Below are 22,038 nucleotides of genomic sequence, written 5' to 3'. Positions count from 1 at the left end.
ATTAATTTTTGGATTCCTCATGCTCTGAATATTCCAAAAATGTATAGTTTTGCTAATCGACCAAAATTTTGAACGAAAAAAACATAGTGAACCTGACTAGCGGTTCAGTTCCATTAGAAGCATTCTGACACGTAAACAATATGAAATTCTCTAAAAAGTTCATCTTCACTGAATGTTTTGTATCTCATCATCCTCCTCTTCAGTGGATTGCGTTTGTGAGTTAAATTACAAATGCTAACGAATTTACCGAGAGCCTCTTCCGGTTTCCAGGAAAAGCTGTTGCCGCCCCGAAGTTCCTTAAAGTTCTATTGGATATGGACCTAAGTAAGGATGCTTTCATTGGTATGTAACAGCCATTGGCAATGCGATACAAACCAACACATGAGAAGAATGCATTTTTTAAAAACAAGGATATAAAGAATTTGTTTTTAGAATGGACGTTGTTGAAAAAGTGAAATTTTTGTGCCAATAAGCTGCTGTTCCATATTGTGGTGTATAAAGTGTCTTAAAATGGCTTATTACTCTCACCGGAATTTTCCTGTTAAATAGGAAAAAAAAACAAACAGGGTCATGTATTAGATAGACCAGCAAAGGTACCCGCCCGATGGGCGGGGCTTCAATTGGGAGGCCCAAATGAAAAGGCTAAATATCAGAAATTGAAGGCTTTTTTCTTTTAAACGATTTATATAAACATCCGTTAAATCTCGATCGGTGCGGCCATATGTGCGGCACCCGGGAAAATAACGTCATGCGGGAGCAAGTATCAGCAGGATGTGGCAGTGTGGGAGTCCACGTTTCTGATCCTCCTTCATGCCGAAGTAGCCCACCACTTCTCCAAGCATTCCGCTCTTCAGATCCGCCATGACAGATTTAAGCTTGATACTGAAGACGCGTACAGTCAGTACTCCCGATGTCGTATGTACTCCTGATACGTGTTTCCTTCATTGTAAAAACTTCCAAATCAACAGTTAAAAGGATTTTGAGCCGATAGCTGTTACAGCCTTGGCAAGATCGATGGAGACAACGATCTGTTAGCGTATTCACCGCCCAAATAGCTATGTGGAATTCTCTCATGTGAAGATTAAACTAATCGTGTTCACAATCGCGATGTCGTATGTACTCCCGATACGTGTTTCCTTCAGTTGAAATGGGTTAGAATTCTCTCAAGCAGGGATTCAACCCGTGTCCTTATAAAAGGTCTTTGTCCGAGCTCACAGAGTTCGATCGGTGCAGCCGTGCAGCGATCGGTGCAGCCGTTTGTGCGGCACCCGGGAAAACAACATCGTCGCAATGAGAACAATGAACGTTATGCGAACGCGAATGTTATGCGTGAGTCCAAACCTGAGAATGCTGGAGACTAAAGCTGAAATTGGGAAAACTAAATAGCCTATTTTACTCCTGGAGATCCCAGAATTATCCACCCAAAATAGCGTTGAGATCGGTTCAGCAGTTTTTACGGTACCTTCGAACAGACAGACAGACGGACGGACATTTGGTGAATTATAGTAAGATAATTTAGATAGGTTGGCGGTTCACACTCTGACAGAGTTATACCAAAGATGAACTTTAAAAAAGGTACGTGCTGCTTCCTTGCTTGATGCTCAGCATTTGAAATGAAAGAGCATGGACAATCCCCATCAATTGGCATCCATGGGGATGAGGAAATGTCCTGCTGATTGCAGTGAGAAAGGCGGCGCTATTGTTGTGATGTCGTTGGCACCCAGAGTGCCCCAGGAAGTGAGGGCACTTCCCCCAACCTCAGTGGCTTTATTGTGTTTGTTTCGTCAGTATGTCCATGTGTGTGTGAATGGCAGCTCCATTACGAGCCATAGAACTTGTCTGAAAAAAAAACAAGAAAGGAAGCAATTTTTGGGTTATTTCTCTGAAATAACCTCATAGAGTCTGTCCTGGTGTCCGGCCGTCCGTCCCTCCATCCGTACGTATGAACGTCCGTCAATATTTGAATAAAACATCTTCTCACAAACTATCCAACCGATATGGACCAAATTTGGGTTGATGCATCACGCCAGCAAGGTCTCTTTGGGTTGTTCTCCTCCTCCGATGCATCCCCTATAAAGGAGGTGAAAGGGGCGTTTCCCCCAAATATTTGTATTTCATTCAAAAGCCTTCTCAGAAACTACCAGACCCCTTCTCCACAACTACCTGAACGATACGGACCAAATTTGGTATTATACATCAGAACATTCATGTATCATGGGTTTGTGCTCCCCATCCGGATCTGGCCTCCATGAGAGGCTGACAAGGGGGGTTCGACTCAAATTCAGGTAATTTATTTTGAAATCTTCTCAAAAACTGTGGGGAAATAACCGTCAGTCCCCCACTAGGCTACTTTTAGGCCTCGTCATGACATATGGGAAATCGTGCACTTAAGTCCGTATTGCGTGCTGCTTCACCGAGTGTAGAAAGTAGTCAAGTACTTCCCTTTTTGAAGCCTACGAGAAGATGTCAAAACATGATGAAACTGTTCTTTAGAAAAGCAGAAAGTTCAAACATTTTCATTATTAACTAAAATAAAAAAACATTTCCGATTCGCCAGTAGAGGGAGTGCCACCATAAGCGTTTTTGGAGCAAGTGAAGTGTGAAATCTCGCAGGTGCTGAAAGGATTCAGGGTTTGTGGATTGAGGCCTGGCAGGATAGATTAGAACTGTATCAACTCATTTGAGCTGTCTAGATTGGGTTCGAATCTTAATAAACCTATAAACTTACGTTTCATGTGCAGGGTGATGCATCACTGTGTATGCTGTTCCTGGGAAGGACATTAAGTCGAAAGACCCATCTGCCAGCACTGGTCTTGGTGGACATTGAACATCCCAGGGTGCATCCAGGTGATAGTAAGTGAGCTGTTGGGGGCACCCTGAACAAACTACTAATTCCTGATGTAACATACAGGGGGCACTGTATCAATGGCACAGCTGCACCTCCAGCAGATAATTTCAACCAAAAGCACATGCTGCACACAAATTAATGAATGCAGATAAAGCCGGACATGGGGAAACATGCTTAATGTTAAATGTGGGCAGTGCTTACACTTTACTGGGGAGAAGGGGGAAGGAGGGCAATGTGAATGCCATTTATACTACATATAAGAGAGCCATTTATCTGTCTATGTGTCTGTGTCTCGCCATTTTTATAGTGTCTGAGCCTTTGTAGCTATTGTATATGAAAGGTAATATTAAATTATCCCCGGTGTGTGTGTGTGTGTGTGTGTGTGTGTGTATGTGTGTGTGTGTGTGTATATATGTGTGTTTCGGATGACGTGCTGACGGGGCCCCCGCAGCCGTGATGCTGACGCCGCCCCCCTCCCACCCTCCCAGAATTTCCATGTTTTAAACGTTTCCCAGTGTGTACCCTGGATTAGAATAGGTACACCGTACCCCTGCGTGTCGTAAGAGACGACTAAGAGGGTTGGCGTCAGGAAGGGCATCCGGCCATAAAAACATTGCCTCAAAAAGAGAACCATGACAATTACAACTACATATGGGCAGGGTACAGCCCGAAGTGGAGATCGGTTTCTGAGGTTTGGGACATGGAATGTAGGGACAATGACAGGGAGATCAGGAGAAGTGGTGGAAGTATTGGTCAGAAGAAGAGTGGACATATGTTGTGTGCAAGAGACGAGATGGAAGGGAAGTAGTGTGAGAATGGTGAAGGGCAAGCAGGACAGAAATACAAGTTTGTGTGGCAAGGGTGCCCGGAGGGCGTGAATGGTGTTGGTGTCCTGTTTTCTGAGGAGTTCGTAGACAGTGTGGTGAGCGTGACAAGAGTGAGTGATAGGTTGATGATGGTGAAAATGATGATTGGAAAGCTCTTGGTGAACGTCATCTCGGGATATGCTCCGCAGGTTGGTCGGAGCGATGAAGAGAAGGACAAGGTCTGGTGTGCGATAGAGAAGCTGATGGAAAACGTGAAAGATGTGGAAGTTGTTGTGGTAGGAGGAGACCTAAATGGACATGTGGGAAGGAGTATGGCCGGTTTTGAGGGAGTTCATGGGGGTTACAGATATGGTGTGAGAAATGGAGTAGGTGAAAGGATTTTGGAGTTTGCTGATGGAGCTGATTTGTTGATTTGTAAGACTCAGTTCCAGAAAGAGGATAATAAGCTTGTTACATACACGTCAGGTGGGTCGACGACAACCGTTGACTACCTGCTGGTGCGTAGGTGAGATAGGGGGCACCTCCGGGACACAAAGGTGATCCCGGGGGAGGAGGCTGTTTCACAGCACCACTTGGTTGTCTGCGTCATAAGGGTGAAAGGTGCGAGGAGAGCTCGGCGGGTGAAGTACCAACCGAGAATGAAGGTGTGAAGGTTGAAAGAGGTGACAGTAAGGGAGGCATTAAAAGAGAGGCTGAGTAGGGTAGAGGATGATGTGGTTGAGCTTGAAAGTGGGTGTATGTCAATGGAAGATAGTCTGTTGGGAGCCGTTGGTGAGGTATGTAGATGGACAAAAGGACCACCGAGGCACTCGGAAACATGGTGGTGGGATGATGAAGTTGGAAAGAGGATTGACGAGAAGAGGAAGAAGTTCAAGGAGTGGCAGAAGGCGAAGGGTACGGGAGCAGAAACAGCAGAGCATGAAAGTTATAAGGCAGCCAGGAAGGCTGCAAAGAAAGAGGTAGCAAAGGCGCAGGAGGCATGTCGGAAAATGTTCAGAGAAAGCTTGGATTCGGAAGAGGGTCAGAGAGCAGTATTCAGGATTGCAAAGCAGATAGCGAAAGAGAGGTGTGATGTGATGGGGGTGAGTTGCTTGAAGGATGAAGTGGGACAAATCGTTGTAGACCCAGATGGAATTAAAGGAAGCTGGAAAAGATGTATGGAAATGCTGTTGATTACAGAGAATGAATGGGATGGCAACATGGAGAGTAACCCAGTTTTAGGACCGGCAGAGAAGATAACTGAGAAGGAAGTTGAGGAAGCGATAAAAGCAAAGAAGAGTAGAAAAGCGGGAGGGCCGACGGGAGTTGTGGGAGATATATTGAAGGCAGCAGGAAGTTGGGGTGTGAAGAGAATGACAGAGATCTGTAATCTGGTGGTGAAAGAAGGCCGCATTCCAGTGGATTGGGAACTGAGTACCCTCGTCCCTCTATACAAGGGGAAAGGTGACCCCTCTGGAGTGTGGCTCGGACCGAGCGATAAAGTTATTGGAGCATGGAATGAAGGTATTGGAAAGGGTGTTGGAGAGGAGGATAAGGAAGAAAGTGAAGATCGACGAAATGCAGTTTGGATTTATGCCAGGAAGAGGAACGACAGATGCGCTTTTCATTGTGAGGCAGTTGCAGGAGAAGTACATGGAGAAGAGGAAGGAGTTGTTTCTTGGGTTTGTTGATCTGGAGAAAGCATTCGATAGGGTTCCACACAAAGTATTGACATGGGCATTGAGGAAGTTAGGAGTGGAGGAATGGTTGATCAGAGTAGTGATGGCAATGTACAAAAGAGCACGCACAGCTGTAAGGACTAAGGACGGGAACAGTGGTGAATTTGAGGTGAAGGTGGGAGTGCATCAGGGGTCGGTACTAAGTCCACTACTATTTGTAATCTAATCATTTCGTCCTTGTCACATACTGCCAAATCTGCCAAATTTCGTCTGAATTCGTCCACAACTTTTTGAGATATCTTGTTCACAAACAGACAGACAGACAGACAAACAGACAGGGGTGGAAACATAACCTCCATGCACCTTCGGTGGCGCAGGTAATAACAAAACAAATTCTGAGATCATTAGATTAATTATATTGTGGAGATTTACGAAATGTTTTTCATATTTATTGAAATAACTGTAGGCAATGAGCCATTGATGTAACTTCTGCTTTCCCCAGTGAGGAGTTACATTTTTACGTCATCTCATCTCGATTCTCGAAGAGATGAACTTATAAAATGGGTCGGTCGTGATGTCAGTATCTGTGCAGTCTGTCTGTGCGGTCGTCCATTCGTCCGTCCAGCCATTAAGTTTTTGATCTTTTTGCTACTCCACCCTTATCATCCAGCTCATTCTTCTGAAAATTGACGTCAATACAAGACAGTAGCCCACATAATCGCTTGCGCTTCGATTTTTCGATTTTGGGTCATGGCGGCTCCCATGGAGGGTTAACCCCCAAACTTTGGATCCATACTCGTCCCTTATTTACCAACCGATTGCTCTGAAACCGGATTCAGCCCTTGCACTTGATGGATTGCAGGATCGTTCGGTCTTAGATTTTTCGAATTCGGATCAGGAGGATGCCCATGGCATCAAAGTCCCCTTAGGAGAGGAAGGGGGGAAAAGGGAGGGGGGAGGGGGGAGGGTAGTGGATGGTTCCCACAAATCAGCAGAGGTCTGAACTACAACCTCGCAAGATGACTGTCTGAACTACAACCTCACAAGATGACTGTCTGAACTACAACCTCACAAGATGACTGTCAGCCCACTCAGGGGTATTTATCAATGACTCGCAGGGGTTCCCGGCGTTGACGGGCAAGGGTGAAGGGAGGAGAGGGAGAGGTGGGGTGGAGAGGGAGAGGTGGGGTGGGGAGGGAGAGGTGGGGTGGGGAGGAAGGGGGTTCATCACCTTTTCGTTGAATATATGCTGGTGAATGTGCCGTTCATCCCGTTTCTGCGTTAAGTGTGATGCCGAATAGGAAGAAGAAGAAGCCGTCTTGCCAAACTTCATACACTTCCGGAATTGTTTGATTTATTTGTGTTCAAATGTCTGATGATTGTTTTGTATTTATTTATGCGAATGTGTACTTGTATATAACTGTCATTAATTGAAAAAGGCTTAGGCACTATCGAGCGATTTTTATTTATTTATTTTTATATTTTTATTTTTACTCCACAAAAAACTTTTTTTCTTCAATTTTTTTTTTGCCTAAAATACTTCCAGGCACTCACTGATGAACCTCTGAAAGTTTGACGAAGATCCGTTTAGCCATCTCTGAGAAAAATGGCAACACACACACACACACACACACAGACAGACCAACAGCTCTTATATAGTAGACTAGCAGAAGTACCCGGCGTTACCAGGCAAGGGAGGGGAGGGTAGGGGAGGGGAGGAGGAGGAAGGGAGGAGAAGGGGAGGAGGCAGGAGAGGCAGGTGGTTCACGTTCACATATGTATGCTGGTGGGTGAATGTGGCTCACGTTTCTGAGTTAAGTGCGACGCAGATCAGGAAGAAGAAGAAGCCGTTCAACCAAATTCGAACACTTCCTGAATTGTTTGATGTATTTGTATTCAAATGTCTGGTGATTGTTTTGTATTTATTTATGCGAATGTGTACTTTGTATATAACTGTCATTAATTTAAAAAGGCTTATCCTAAAAAAGGATTTCGAGCTAAATCGAGCGATTTTTTTTTTTAACTCCAGAAAAACTATCTTTTTCTTTTTTTTTTTTTTGCCTAAAACACTCCCAGGTACTCAGTGATGAACCTCTGAAAGTTTGACGAAGATCCGTTCCGCTATCTCTGAGATAAATGGCGACACACACACACACACACACACACACACACACACACACACACACACACACACACACACACACACACACACACACACACAGACATCTCTCTTATATAGTAGATGATGATGTCATCAAACAAATGCGTCAGGATCGATACACATTTGTTGTTTGCATCCTCACTCTCAGGTCCACTTTGTATGAAGAAAGGCTTTAAAGCTGAATTGCTGATCATAGTTTATAAAGGTATTTATTGCTTGAATTTCTCAAGGTAAACGATCGCTTGAAATTGCTCAAGGTAAAAAAAAAAAAGGAACAGGTAAAAGTTCCACAAGTCGGTTCCATATCCACACCTCGGTATTTTAACTTATTGCAGGAACCGTGATGCTAAAGTAATGCAGCCCACACCAAGGGCACATTTGGGATGCTGTTTGAAAGGTTCCGTGGCACATTTAAGTCGTTTGAATGAAATCTCATTTTGTTCGAGTTTTGTAGCATTTCCTCCAAAACGAACCTGGAAGTGAAGAAGCTGAGACGATGACACGACTTTCTCATTTCTTACCTGCAGTTATAATGGAACCCGCCGAGCTCCTGGACTCTGGGGAGCATCTGTCAGCGGTCCAGGTTAACAAGCTGCTGCATTGTGTGCTGTTGAATCAGACTGCAGAGGTTGTGAAGTTGGTCTCTCGGGGTGTACCGGGCCTTGTTAACTTGAGAGAGGTGAGATGGAGCAACGTGGGGACAATACAGAGAAATGGGAAGTATATTGGGAGATATGCGAGATCCCTAAAAGAAGTTGTTGACCTTTGGCCTATGTCGACCTTTTTGCTGATGTTGACCCCAAAAATATAGGTGGTTGAAATCAGTGATCTGATATGCAAATCCTCTTCAAATTTCAGGTCAATCGGATGGAAATTGACGATTTTAGAAATTCGGCCTATGTTGAACTTTTCACCTTTCAACCTCAAAAAAAATTGGTGCTTGAACCGGATATGTAAATCCTGTTCGAATTTCAAGTCACTCGGATAAATATTGAGGATTTTAGAAACTTCATCTTAGTTGTTGACCTTTTGCCTATGTTGACCTTTTGGCCAAATTTGACCGAAAAAAATGGTGGTTGAATTCAGTGACCAGATGTGCAATTCCCTTTAAATTTCAAGTCAATCGGATGAAAAGTGAGGATTTAAAAAATTTGGCCTATGTTGACCTTTTGGCCTATGGTGACCTCAAAAATACTTGGTGGTTGAATTCAGTGACCAGATGTGCAATTCCCTTTAAATTTCAAGTCAATCGGATGAAAAGTGAGGATTTAAAAAATTTGGCCTATGTTGACCTTTTGGCCTATGGTGACCTCAAAAATACTTGGTGGTTGAATTCAGTGACCAGATATGCAATTTCCTTTAAATTTCAAGTCAATCGGATGAAAATTGAGGATTTTAGAAATTTGACAAGGATGTTGACCTTTGAACTATTTTTTTTTTTTTTTTTTTTTTTTTGTATACTGAATCGAGGCTCGTGAAAGAGCTAACATTTACTTCACAAACAAATCAACCAGACAAACAAAATACACAAAAAGAGGGTGCGGAAAACAAGCTGGGGAGAGAAGGGGAAGCACACAAACATAACATCCGAGGGCAGGGAGATGTGTGGAAGGGAGAGGGCTTGGGGGGAGGAGGCGTGGGAAGGGGGGGGGGGGAGGGAGAAGTATAAAGCACAAGGACACCAAGGACTTCCAGGACAGAAGTTGGTATTTCAAAAAGTGGAATTGGGGTGAAATTAGCGGGGGTAGAAAAGATCAAGGTTTTGGATGGGGGAAGATAAGAGATGGTGGTGAACAGCTGTTTTAAAGACCTGGAGGGAGGAGTGGGATTGAAGAGAGTGAGGGAGTTTGTTCCAGAGGCGGGAAAAAAGAGGAATGAAGGAGTGAAGGTGAGCAGAGAGTCTTGATTTTGGCAGTTTAACCATAAGAGGGTTGCAGGCAGATCTTGTGCGACCTGTAGGAATATTTGTGGGACAGAGCCCAGAAAGAGCTGGGGGGGGGGGGGGGGAAAGGCCAGAGAGGAGTCGGTAGAAGACGGAAAGACCACCAACCTGCCTGCAGTGAGTGAGTGAGAGGCCCTTGGAGTTAGCTTCATCGCGGGAGATTCCAATGATTCTGAATGCTTTGGTTTCAACAGCGTGAAGACGAGCTAGGTGTGGCTAGGTGTGCGACCTGTAAGACGGCGACTGGCTTTGGAGGCCAGATTTGAAATGTGGTTTTCCCAGGAAAGATCATGGCAGATAGTGAGACCCAAAAGCTTGAGTGACAGAACTTCTTGGAGAGGATTATTCAGAAAGTGGAAGGGAGGGTTGTCCAGTCGCTCTTTTCGGAGAGACATCGTAAGAGTGTGAGATTTGTCAGGATTGAAAGACATGTTCCACTTGTTTGCCCAGTCTGTGATTTTGTCCAGGTCTGCAGAGAGTGAGGAGGCTGCAGACTGCCGATCTGAGGGATTAAGAATGGAGCGACAGAGAGTAGAGTCATCAGCAAAGAGATAGAGAGGATTTTCAAGAGAGTCAGAGAGACTATGTTGACCTTTTGACCCTTTGACCTAAAAATCAATGAGCTTCTTCCTTATGACCGAACTTTACTATTTGGTGAGGTTTCGTAAAGATTGTTTTGAAATAGTAACCTGCACTGCAGCCGATTGACCTACAAACAGACAGACAGACAGACAAACAGAATAATGCACAAGACCAACAAATACATTTGAAAAATCTGCAATTTTCGCAAGAAACAAGAAAAATGACATGCATAGCATGATACTTGTGAAAACAAATAAATCAATATGTGCCAAAGAAACAGCAATTTGGTCATTTGGAAAATGTGACTTATCAAGTGTTTTACATGATGGAATGTTGTGCATTACAAATATGGTTGATACATTTTCTAATTGCCGCCTTATAGATGTTTGACATGTTTTGGATGGCCTTGACCTTGACCTTTGACCAAATTTGACCAAATTCTCCTCACACATACTACACATACGTACAAATAAGTTGTTACCTCCGCCACCAAAGGTGGATGGAGGTTATGTTTTCACCCCTGTCTGTCTGTCCGTTTGTGAACAATATGTCTCAAAAAGTTGTGGACGGATTTGGACGAAACTTGGTGGAGAGGTTGGGTGTGTGAAAAGGACTAATCGATTCGATTTTGGTGAAGATCTAAATATGGATTCGGATACGAGAGTTATTTAATTTTTAAGTCATTCTTCACCATTGAGAGATATGAAAGGGAAAAAACTGATACATAGCAGGATATCTCAAAAATTTATGGACGGATTTGGACGAAACTTGGTGGAGAGGGTGGGTGTGTGAAAAGGACTAATCGATTCGATTTTGGTGAAGATCTAAATATGGATTCGGATACGAGAGTTATTTAATTTTTAAGTCATTCTTCACCATTGAGAGATATGAAAGGGAAAAAACTGATACATAGCAGGATATCTCAAAAAATTATGGACGGATTTGGACGAAACTTGATGGAGAGGTTGTGTGTGTGAGAAGGATTCTTCACCATTGAGAGATCGGGTGAAAAGCGATATATAACTCTAGTGTATAGCCCGTCAAAAATGACGGGTTGGAACAGTCTATTTGACTGTGCAGCCACATGAGCCACAATTTAAAAAAAATTGCTTCCGTACACCGACCTCGAGGCTCTGTTTGCAAGCCACCATCTACAATTACTCTTCTTTTGGTTCTTCAGAGTCCTAAGGGTCTTTTAGGTCCTCTGGTTCGTTTGGGTCTTTTGGGTGCTCACGCTCTTTTGCATTCTTGGGATCTTCTGGTTCATTTGGGTCTTTGGGGTCTTTTAGGTCAGTTGAGTCTTTTGGGTCCTCTGCATCCTTGGGGTCCTCTGGTCTTTTCGGTCATCTAGGTCTTTGGGGTATTTTGGGTCTTTGGGGTAACTTGGGTCTTTAAGTTCCCCTGGGTCCCGAGGGTCTTTGGGGGTCTTGTTAGTGTTTTGGATTGTTTGGTTCTGTAGGGTCGTTGAAGGTCTTCAGGGTATTTTGGGTTTTCAGGGACTTTTTGGTCTTCTGGGTCTTTTAGATTATTTTGGGGTCTTCGGGGTCTTTTTGGTCTTCGGGTCTTTAATGGTCTTTGGGATATTTTGGGTCATTGAGGTATTTAAGGGTCTTCTGGGTCTTTAAGGGTCTTTGGTATATATTTGGGTTGTTGAGAACTTTAAGGGTCTTCTGGGTCTTTAAGGGTCTTTGGTATATTTTGGGTTGTTGAGGTATTTAAGGGTCTTTTGGGTCTTTGTGGTGTTTTGTGTCTTTAAGGGTCTTGGGGAATTTTCAGTGTTTTGGGTCTTTGGTGTCTTTATAGGTCTTTAAGGGTATTGGGGTCTTTTTAGTATTTTGGGTCTTTGGTGTCTTTATGGGTCTTTGGGGTATTTTGGGTCTTTGCGGTGTTTTGTGTCTTTAAGGGTCTTGGGGAATTTTCAGTGTTTTGGGTCTTCTGGGTCTTCATGGTCTTTGGTGTCTAACAGTCTTCAGGGTATTTTGAGTGTTTAGGGTCCATTGGGTCTTCGGGGTCTTCTGGGTACTTGGGGTGTTTTGGGTCCTCAGAGTCTTTTAGGTCTTTTAACATGTTTTGACTTGGTAGATTCTAACGTTTACACGTGTACACGGTCAATGAACAGGCCTTTTGGGTCTTTGAGGTATGTTTAGTCTTCAGCATCTTTTGGGTCTTTGAAAGACTGTACACCTTCAGCAAAATACACGGATATGCACAGCCTTCGTCCGAAACCAAATTGATGATCTGAGATGAGGTTATTGGAGAAAAGTAAGGATTTCGTATCAACTGCGCTGATGGATTCCATGATTTTGCTGATGATTGGAAGTAAGCTTAATAGGCCTGTAGATAAGGGGATCCGTTTTTTTGCCCCTTGTTATGTAATTCAGTGATGTTGACAGATTGCCAAGCAGATGGACGATGACCGAGAGCAAATGATAGGGTGAAAGAGCAGCAGAGCAGGATTTTAGGACATGTGAGCTGATGCTGTCCGCTCTAGTTGCAGAGTCGTGGGTTTGTGAAGTACCGTATAGCATGCTGTGGTCTTTTTATTAACACCGTCAGCGGGGCGATGGGTATGCATGACTAGTTTGAACTAAAGTGTGTGTGTGGGTGTGTGTGTGTGTGTGCGTGCGCACAGCCCTGCAGCGGACAGGCTGCATTACACAGAGCAGCTACACTGGGCACATTGGAAATGCTGCAGCAGTTTCTCAGCTTGGGGGCTGATGTAGATATTCGAGACAGGAATGGCCACACTGCTCTAATGGTCGCTGCCGAGCTCGGCCGCACCGATGTCGTATCCACACTCCTGTCCAGTGGCGCAACGACAAAAGCACGAGATGCACAGGGCTGCGGTATGATGTCTCCACTGTTGTTGGCTTAGAAATTTGCAATAGTAATGATAACACTGGCTGCCCCTTGAAATAAAAATATATTGTATGTGAGCGCGTAAATAACAAAAGTAATGACGTAAGTCGCAAGATGCCTCTGGCAGGAATGGTCAGACAAGATGAGTTCTCTCCCGGTTTTTGTCCAACCTCTTGGGTCCTCTTGTTCATTATATTTAGCATTACTTGCTTGAAATTTATTGTTATACAGTTAGTATGGGGGAATGAGAAGGGTGGGGGAGAGTGGGGAAAGGGAGGTGGGGGAAGGGAGAGGGGGGTAGGAGGGTGGAGGAGGGGGGGGGGGGGGTGGAAATACATCAAAATGGCCAAGGAACAAATCTATTAGACTTTATGAAAGTTGAGTGTATGATCTACAAGTTGGGTCACCCAATCAAGATCAGGTTATTTAGACTTTAGTCAAGCATCAGACCGGCCAAACACATATGCGCAGTCCAACCTCTGCCCCTCTCCCGGTCGAGGAAGTGACACGCCAGCGCCCAAGCCAATGTGAGATGAATACGCTATGACCGTTGTTTCTCAACCTTTACCAACGTCATTCACCCTGATCAAGTGGAGCCAAAAACTCATTCACCCCATCGCATTGCAACGGATCCAATCACAGCGGATTTGAAAATGAAATAGTAGGAAATAGTCTGACATTTTGATGATGAGATGAGGATTATACCGGAACCTTTATTTTCATACTAATGAACAAGATGTCATGCCAGAGCAAGATGCAAGTCAATAAAATAGGCCTACACACATAGTCGTCATCATTTTCATGTCTACACTTCTATTTACACACAGTTGGACGATGAGAAGCAAGAGAATCCTCTGACTTGCTCCAAAGAATCCTGCATCCTTTCCTAACAACATACCTACACCTACACTCCACAAAGATTCATAATGTGTTCTCCGCTCCTGCATTTGGTCCCAATGGCAACGTAGCAAGGAGTGATGGATGTTTCCACGGCTCCCCGCATCAGAGGATCGAGGTCCAGGAGAGCAATCCGCTTCTTCATTTTGATCTCAACTAATGTTGAGAATCCCTTCTCTGAAAGTATGTGGTGTCCGTGCGAACAAGGATGGACATGGCTTTCTCTGCCAGGGCCCTGAATTCAGGAAATTGAATCGGAGATACCCCGAAGTAGAATGCAGTAAAGGAATTTTTTTGCACAAAATGTTTGCAAATCAAGAAGTGACTCTGTGAGTTGCTCCAGTTGAGGCCTTTTTGTGTGCTCGGAGAAATAGGGATTCACTGTCCACATCATTTCCTTCAGAGATTTGACCTCATTTCCTGGAAAGTACAGTGTCAGCTTTCCCCCAGCAGTTTGAGATAAAAGCGAATGAGGTTCTTCATATTTTCTTCCAAAGTAGGAGCTTTTTCTTCCCAATCACTCTGCTTCAGGAAGTTGTCCAGGGGGATGATGTCGGCAAAGTTATTCTCCTCGACATGACCTTCCCACAAATCTATTTTCAGGTTGAAGCCATCAAGCTTCCCCATAACTTCAAAGATGTCTCCACCTTTTCCCTGAATTGACAGGTTCAACTTGTTCAAGTATTCGAATATGGATATATAATTCAGTCTGGCAAGCCAATAGTCATCCTGAAAGTTTGAAGCCTTCTTCCTGTCTTCTTCAAAGAACACATGTGTCTCTGTCTTGGGGCACACTGGCCGTGACAGCGAGAGGAGATGAAACGATTATCTTTAGAGCAGCACATTGGCTACGAGTGTAGAGGAAGTCAGGAAACCATGTGTGGAGTTGGCAATGGATGCCATAGGCAGACAGTTTGAAGAGCAAGGCAGGATGCCAGCATGTATCAAAAGCAGGAGATATGTCCTGATAATTCTTCTACACCTGATCTCTTCAATTCGTCTTTCATAGTCAGAATTTCGGAAAGCACTTTGCCTCTCGACTGCCATTGTACTTCTGCATGGAATAGCAGCATCATGTATGTAGCATCCATATCTTTGCATAGCTTTGAAAACAAACCAGAATTCTTGGCATGCACACGGACGGCATTCTCTATGTTCACAGTATCTTGAAGGACCTCTTCGAGATGGTTCTTCGCAGTCTTTTTCACACAACCAACAGGCACAGATAGCCGTTTGGCAGCTAGTGCCTGTCGATGAATCAAACAGTGGATCAGAAAACAGCTTGGAGAAATTAGTTTGATTTGGGTTCCTACTCTTTGGTAAAGACCCAACCATGGTAGCAGCTCAATCATTAGTCACAGCTACAAATTTGCTCCAATCCAGGCCTGTGTCCTGGAGAAAATTCATTCAGCTTCGTAAATATTGCATCTCCTGTCGTTTGCACATCATCTGGGAGTCAGAACAGACAGTGCTCTGCTATCTTCTTTCCTTGCACATCAGGAAAAGATGTGAGTACATCTATAAAGAAGATACAATTACAATGTGAGCATGTCTATAAATTAAGTACGGTACAATTAGAATGTGAGTACATCCTTAAAATACGTACTATAAAATCACACAAAACAAGTCCAGGCGAGGGTATGCAATCTTCGATTGCTCGTTGTGGTTGCTATTGCAACTGCCACAGTTGAGGAACTATCAGGTTTGTCACAAACCATCTGCTACCAATCATGAATATTTCCTTTTGGGGTTCAGTACAATTAAATGTGAGCACAATTACAAGACAAACCCCAAATAAATATTAGCAAAACGATCTTGTATGTATATATACTGTATTGCGAACCATGGTGTCTGTCTGTGCGTTTGTCTGTCTCCCGTTTATGGCAGTTGCTTCCCGCGCTGAGTTTTAAAAGCTGTCAATTGGTTATTTTGCATTTTCATCTCACTTTTCTTGATGCAATATAGTCAGTCACTTTATTGTCCATTCCAGTAATCTTTCAAATAAACATGGACAACTGGATTAAAGTAGATTTGATACATATCTTCATGGAGTAACACACAATTTGAAATAGATATATTGAAAAAATTTTTTAGACAAATCAACCTCCACCACCCGATGTTGCACCACCATTTTGTGGTGGGCAGTATAAGTAGTTCAGAGCTTTGGCTTGGAGTCAAACCAAGAGTGCAACACAATTAACTTTTTTTAAGTCCATAAAATAATTTAAATTGATACGTTAACTTAAACTTTTGCCGTCACTGGGCACGGGTACTTCTGCTAGTGGTTTATAACCAGAAATGTTTTGTTATTTACCGTTCATTGTGTATTTGTACTTTCATTAGGTGTGACACAGTACTGCATGTACCCAACTCAGCACCATGTCACGTGCCTGGAGTTGGTCCTGGAGCACAATGCGAACCCCAATACAAAGTCAAGCCAAGTGCCGCCTCCATTAGTCATCGCCTGCAGTCTTGCAGACCAAGTACCACAGTTAGCAATGTTGTTGCTGAGCAAGCGTGGAAACCCCAATTGTAAAGATCAGGTGTGCAAACTCTACAGAACGCTACATTTGTGGTTGTTGATTTGTTTTTTTCCTAATTCTCGTTTGGTTATGTCTTATGTAGAATTTTTACTTTGGTCCTGAGAATTAATTGTTGAATAATATCTAGATGTAGAATTGTAGATAGAAAATCCTAAGTATTATTAGCTCTGCCACCGAAGGTAGATGGAGGTTATGTTTTCACCGCTGCCTGTCTGTCTGTCTGTCTTCGAGCAGGATATCTCAAAATGTTATGGACGGGTTCAGACGAAATTTGGTGTACGGGTTGCGTGTGTAACAAGGATGAAATGATGAACTTTTGGTGAAGATTCAGATCTGGATATTATAATTTTTGAAAGTTATTTGTCACCATTGGGAGACAAGGCCAAAAACAATATATAGGACGATATCTCAAAAGGTAATGGACAGATTCAGACAATCATGGTGGGTAGGTTGTGTATGTAACAAGGAAATATTGATTCGATTTCAGTGAAGATCCGGATCCGATAATTTTTGAAGCGATTCTTCACCATTGAGAGAAGCCTCATGTTGGCTTAACGCTTAAGGTGGCTGGTTTGAAATCTTACGGTCTTGAGTTTGAGCACCTGTCATGCTGTTGAAGTAACTCCAGGTGGGTTGACTCATCGTGTCATCCCTCCGAGGTCAGGTAAAAATGAGTACCAGCTTACTTTTAACAGGGGCACTGGATCAGCAGTACAGCCATGCTTCTGGAAATTATTCAACAAGCCTCCCACAGGCTGCATACGAAACAGCACCAACCACCATTGAGAGATGGTGCCAAAAATGATATATATGATATTTCAAAAGCTTGTGGCCGGGTTATGGCAAAACTTGGAGAATGAGTTGGTTCAGTGACAAGAACAAGCGATTAGATTTTGGTTCAGGTCCGAATCGAGATTCTGCCTATCAGTGGATACAAAGCGTAAACTGTTTGGTGGAGGTATCTGCTCTACCGAGTGCCGTGCTACTTATGTCATCATTAATCACTGTTATTATTTAAGTATTATTATCTAGATAGATAATGCTAACTATTATTATCATGAACAATACAAATTAAAACAACAGTGATTGGAGAATTTTCTGCAGGTGGAATAATAGCTTTAGGTATTAAGTGGAGACACAAAAAATAACTTGTGACATTGGTGAATTGTGAAGGCAGCTGAAAAATCTGGCCTGAGCCTTTTCCTTGTGACAAAATTATTACATTATAGTTATGCCTCCGGCCTTCAATTAAAACTAGAAAGCATCTGAAAATGCAAAGCCCGTCTGCGTCCGTTTGTATCCAAATGTTTTCTTCTTCTTCCATATGCTCAAAATAACGAAAACAGTTTTTTTAAAAATACAAAATGAAAATTGATGATTTTATGCAGCCTTGACCTTTGAGGTCTAAAAAAAAAATCAGCTTCTCACTTTTGATTGGTGAACCAATTCTGTGACCTGCAAATTCTTAAAATTTCATGTCAATTGGACAAAAATGGATTCTCTTAATATTTTCATAATAAAGTTTTGTTGAAAATGTGATGACAAAACTCAAATGATAAATTTAAATTTCAGGTCAATTGGATAAAAAAGTGATTTTGTGTTGCTGACCTTTAACCTTTTGACAAAATTATTAATTTGTCTTCTCCATATTATCATAATAATGTTTTGTTGAAAATTTAATGACAAAACTCAAATGGTAAATTGAAATTTTAGGTCAATTGGATAACAAAAACTGATTTTGTGATGCTGACCTTTGACCTTTTGACAAAATTATTAATTTGTCTTCTCCATATTATCATAATAATGTTTTGTTGAAAATTTAATGACAAAACTCAAATGGTGAATTGAAATTTCAAGTCAATTGGATAACAAAAACTGATTTTGTGATGCTGACCTTTGACCTTTTGACAAAATTATTAATTTGCCTTCTCTTTATTGCCATAATAATGTTTTGGTGAAAATTTAATGACAAAACTCAAATGGTAAATTGAAATTTCAGGTCAATTGGATTTAAAAAACTGACTTTGTGACGCTGACCTTTGACCTTTTGACAAAATTATTCATTTGCCTTCTCTTTATTGCCATGATAATGTTTTGGTGAAAATTTGATGACAAAACTCAAATAGTAAATTGAAATTTCAGGTCAATTGGATAAAAAAAACTGATTTTGTGATGCTGACCTTTAACCTTTTGACAAAATTATTCATTTGTCTTCTCCATATTATCATAATAATGTTTTGTTGAAAATTTAATGACAAAACTCAAATGGTAAATTGAAATTTCAGGACAATTGGATTTAAAAAACGGACTTTGTGACGCTGACCTTTGACATTTTGACAAAATTATTCATTTGTCTTCTCCATATTATCATAATAATGTTTTGTTGAAAATTTAATGACAAAACTCAAATGGTAAATTGAAATTTCAGGACAATTGGATTTAAAAAACGGACTTTGTGACGCTGACCTTTGACATTTTGACAAAATTATTAATTTGTCTTCTCCATATTATCATAATAATGTTTTGTTGAAAATTTAATGACAAAACTCAAATGGTAAATTGAAATTTTAGGTCAATTGGATAACAAAAACTGATTTTGTGATGCTGACCTTTAACCTTTTGACAAAATTATTAATGTCTTCTCCGTGTTATCATAATAATGTTTTGTTGAAAATTTAATGACAAAACTCAAATGGTGAATTGAAATTTCAAGTCAATTGGATAAAAAAACTGATTTTGTGATGCTGAGCTTTGACCTTTTGACAAAATTATTCATTTGCCTTCTCTTTATTGCCATAATAATGTTTTGGTGAAAATTTAATGACAAAACTCAAATGGTAAATTGAAATTTCAGGTCAATTGGATTTAAAAAACTGACTTTGTGACGCTGACCTTTGACCTTTTGACAAAATTATTCATTTGCCTTCTCTTTATTGCCATGATAATGTTTTGGTGAAAATTTAATGACAAAACTCAAATAGTAAATTGAAATTTCAGGTCAATTGGATAAAAAAACTGATTTTGTGATGCTGACCTTTAACCTTTTGACAAAATTATTCATTTGTCTTCTCCATATTATCATAATAATGTTTTGTTGAAAATTTAATGACAAAACTCAAATGGTAAATTGAAATTTCAGGACAATTGGATTTAAAAAACGGACTTTGTGACGCTGACCTTTGACATTTTGACAAAATTATTAATTTGTCTTCTCCATATTATCATAATAATGTTTTGTTGAAAATTTAATGACAATAGCTCAAATGGTAAAAAAAAAAAAGTTACGGCCCGGACAGACACACACGCCCACAGACAAACAGACGGACAGACATAAATAAGTGATTGCAAACCCCCGCCTCCTACTGTGCAGGGGACGGGCTAAAAATGATAATATTGTTCTTCATCACCTTCATTATTGGTGTGTAATAATTTGAGCAAATACCGTCACGGTTCGCTCTTGCAGACCACTGGGCGAACTGCTCTGATGGAGGCAGCCAGAGTAGGTTCAGCTATCGTGGTCAAGAAATTGCTGCAATCTGGAGCAGATGTGGCACCGGTGGACATTGAGGAAAACAATGCTGTCCACCTTTCCATGGTCAATGGAAGCTTGCCGGTAAGGAAAACTCCTCCAATATTCACCGTTGCTTCACAAGTTTGTCATTCGTGTCGAAGATTTTGGTGCACCACTTATATCTTTTCTCTACAGGATTTAAGGCCCCTGGAAGTTTTAGGATGGAAAGGGTGGAAAGGTAATCGATAAAGGATGGAAACTCTAATGCCACTGTAGTGAAATCGTATCCGTACTGAACCCGGGTGGGGATGCTCGCTGCTCGCTGTCATTGTTGTCACCGCTAGGGGCGTGACTATAAGACCCGTTGCTGTGTCAGTGCTCCGAGACTTCTCCCTTGTGACATGTTACATCGGTAGCCTCGTTTATGGTACGCCTTTATAGAATAACTAGCTTGCTTGCATTGACTGATATGAATGGCTTTATGAGATGTCGCATCGTATGCTTATTGTGTATTTCTACTTACAGGAATGATGTGATGATCTAAATGCAATTAAACCAAACCGTTGGACTAAAGTTGTGTGGACCTGAATGGTTTTCCACAACACTTAATTGCATTTAAGATCTGCTGACATGGCTGGCAACAAGACGTTGACGGTGTCCATTTTCAGCGCCGACCCACAAGCCACGGACGGAGGCTTGCAACTCAAGCACTGGCTCCGACAACTGGAGCATCTCTTTGACGAGCCTGAGACCGCTCCGACGCCTGCCGCGAAGCTGGCGATATTACACTCAAAAATCGACTACCGGGTCTACCACGCGGTCGCTCAATGCACGACGTATGATCTTACCATCGCGGAGCTCAAGCGGCTTTACATAAAAGAAAAAAGCCCTGTGTATGCGCGTTATTTGCTGCAGACGCGACGGCAGCAGCCCAACGAGCCTATGGATCATTACGCCCAGGAGCTCCGGCAGCTCATGCTGGACAGCGTCAAGGAGCCACGGACTCCCGAGCAAGCTAAAGATGATCGACTTTTAGATGCCTTCATAGCTGGGGTCTCCTCCCAGGAACTACGTCTCAAACTCTTGGAGAAGACCGACCTGACCTTCGCTACGGCGGTTGAGCAAGCGACGGTGTATACCGAAGCGCGGATGCAATCGAACGCCTATGATCGCACGCGCCTTTTGGCGGGCACCTCACTACACGCCCGGCCGGAGAGTACCACTGACGAGGACGTGGATCCGCCTGCTGAACTCCGGGATGCTCCGGAGGATGACCCTACCCTGACAGCTGCCGTTACGACCAGCAGACCCAAGGCCTTGCGCGGGGCCGCATGTTTTTTTTGTGGAGGGCCTCGTCATGCCCGAGTCGTGTGTCCGGCACGTGACGCTATTTGCCATTTGTGCTCGCTAAAGGGACATTACGCGAAAGTGTGCAAGAAATCGGCACGCGGCTCGCGGCCCTTCGACTCGCGCAGCCGCGGCCGCGCGGGCGCAGCAACCTTGAACGGGCTCGTAGCAGAACCCACGAGCCCAGCACCTTACCCGACTTCGAAGGGGAGGGCCGCTCTCTGCGGCCCGCTGGGCGCTCAGACGACCTTGATTGGCGCCACCGGACAGCCACCACCGTCTCATTCTCCATCGGGGACAAAGGCCGCGTCCTTGGCCAAACCACGGGCCACACATCACCAAGCCCCTCGTACTCCTCGAGTCGCCCACGAGCTAACGGCGGCCCCCGCCCCGTCAAATGAGTTAAGGCAACTTTCGAATACTACGGAAGCCTTTGTAAAATGTAAAAAGGCAATTTCGAATACTACGGAAGCCTCTTGTCAAAGCGACCAAAAATGTAAAAAGGCGATTTCGGATACTACGGAAGCCTTTATCTGCCAGGAGTGTCAAAAGGCAATGTCAAATACTACGGAGGCCTTTTCTCGTCGGATTTTGAATCGCGAAACACCGGAATGCTGGGGAAAGCCCTCTGATGACGATAATGGGATCCCCATGGCCAACACAGCCTCCGGCCACGCTCGCAAAACTGCTGCTGGTGTAGGATCCACCCGCGAGGCTGGACCGACCCATTCGGGGGGCTCAGTCCCGCTCCCAGCTGCCTCGTCTGGCCTGGCTCAAGCCCTTATTCCCCTTATGGTTGAGGGCCATTGTGTTCAGGCCTTGGTGGATACCGGATCTACGGATAGTTTTATCGACCAACGACT

General features: G+C 43.1%; 1 protein-coding gene across 1 annotated transcript in view; it reads left to right on the top strand.

The window, feature by feature from the left end:
* Positions 1-7,647: 7,647 nt before the first annotated feature.
* ANKEF1 (ankyrin repeat and EF-hand domain containing 1) overlaps positions 7,648-22,038 on the top strand; it is a 48,170-nt gene continuing 33,779 nt past the window's right edge. The window contains exons 1-5 of the mRNA XM_078779270.1: positions 7,648-7,699; positions 8,022-8,173; positions 12,651-12,864; positions 16,118-16,317; positions 19,781-19,930. Coding sequence (XP_078635396.1) covers positions 7,654-7,699; positions 8,022-8,173; positions 12,651-12,864; positions 16,118-16,317; positions 19,781-19,930 — 762 coding nt within the window. The 5' untranslated portion in view covers positions 7,648-7,653. The remainder of the gene's footprint in view (positions 7,700-8,021; positions 8,174-12,650; positions 12,865-16,117; positions 16,318-19,780; positions 19,931-22,038) is intronic.

The sequence above is a fragment of the Myxine glutinosa genome, chromosome 5 (genome assembly GCF_964187855.1).
Source record: "Myxine glutinosa chromosome 5, kmMyxGlut1.1, whole genome shotgun sequence".
Taxonomy (NCBI): Eukaryota; Metazoa; Chordata; class Myxini; order Myxiniformes; family Myxinidae; genus Myxine; species Myxine glutinosa.
This window is presented reverse-complemented; position numbering and strand designations above follow the sequence as displayed.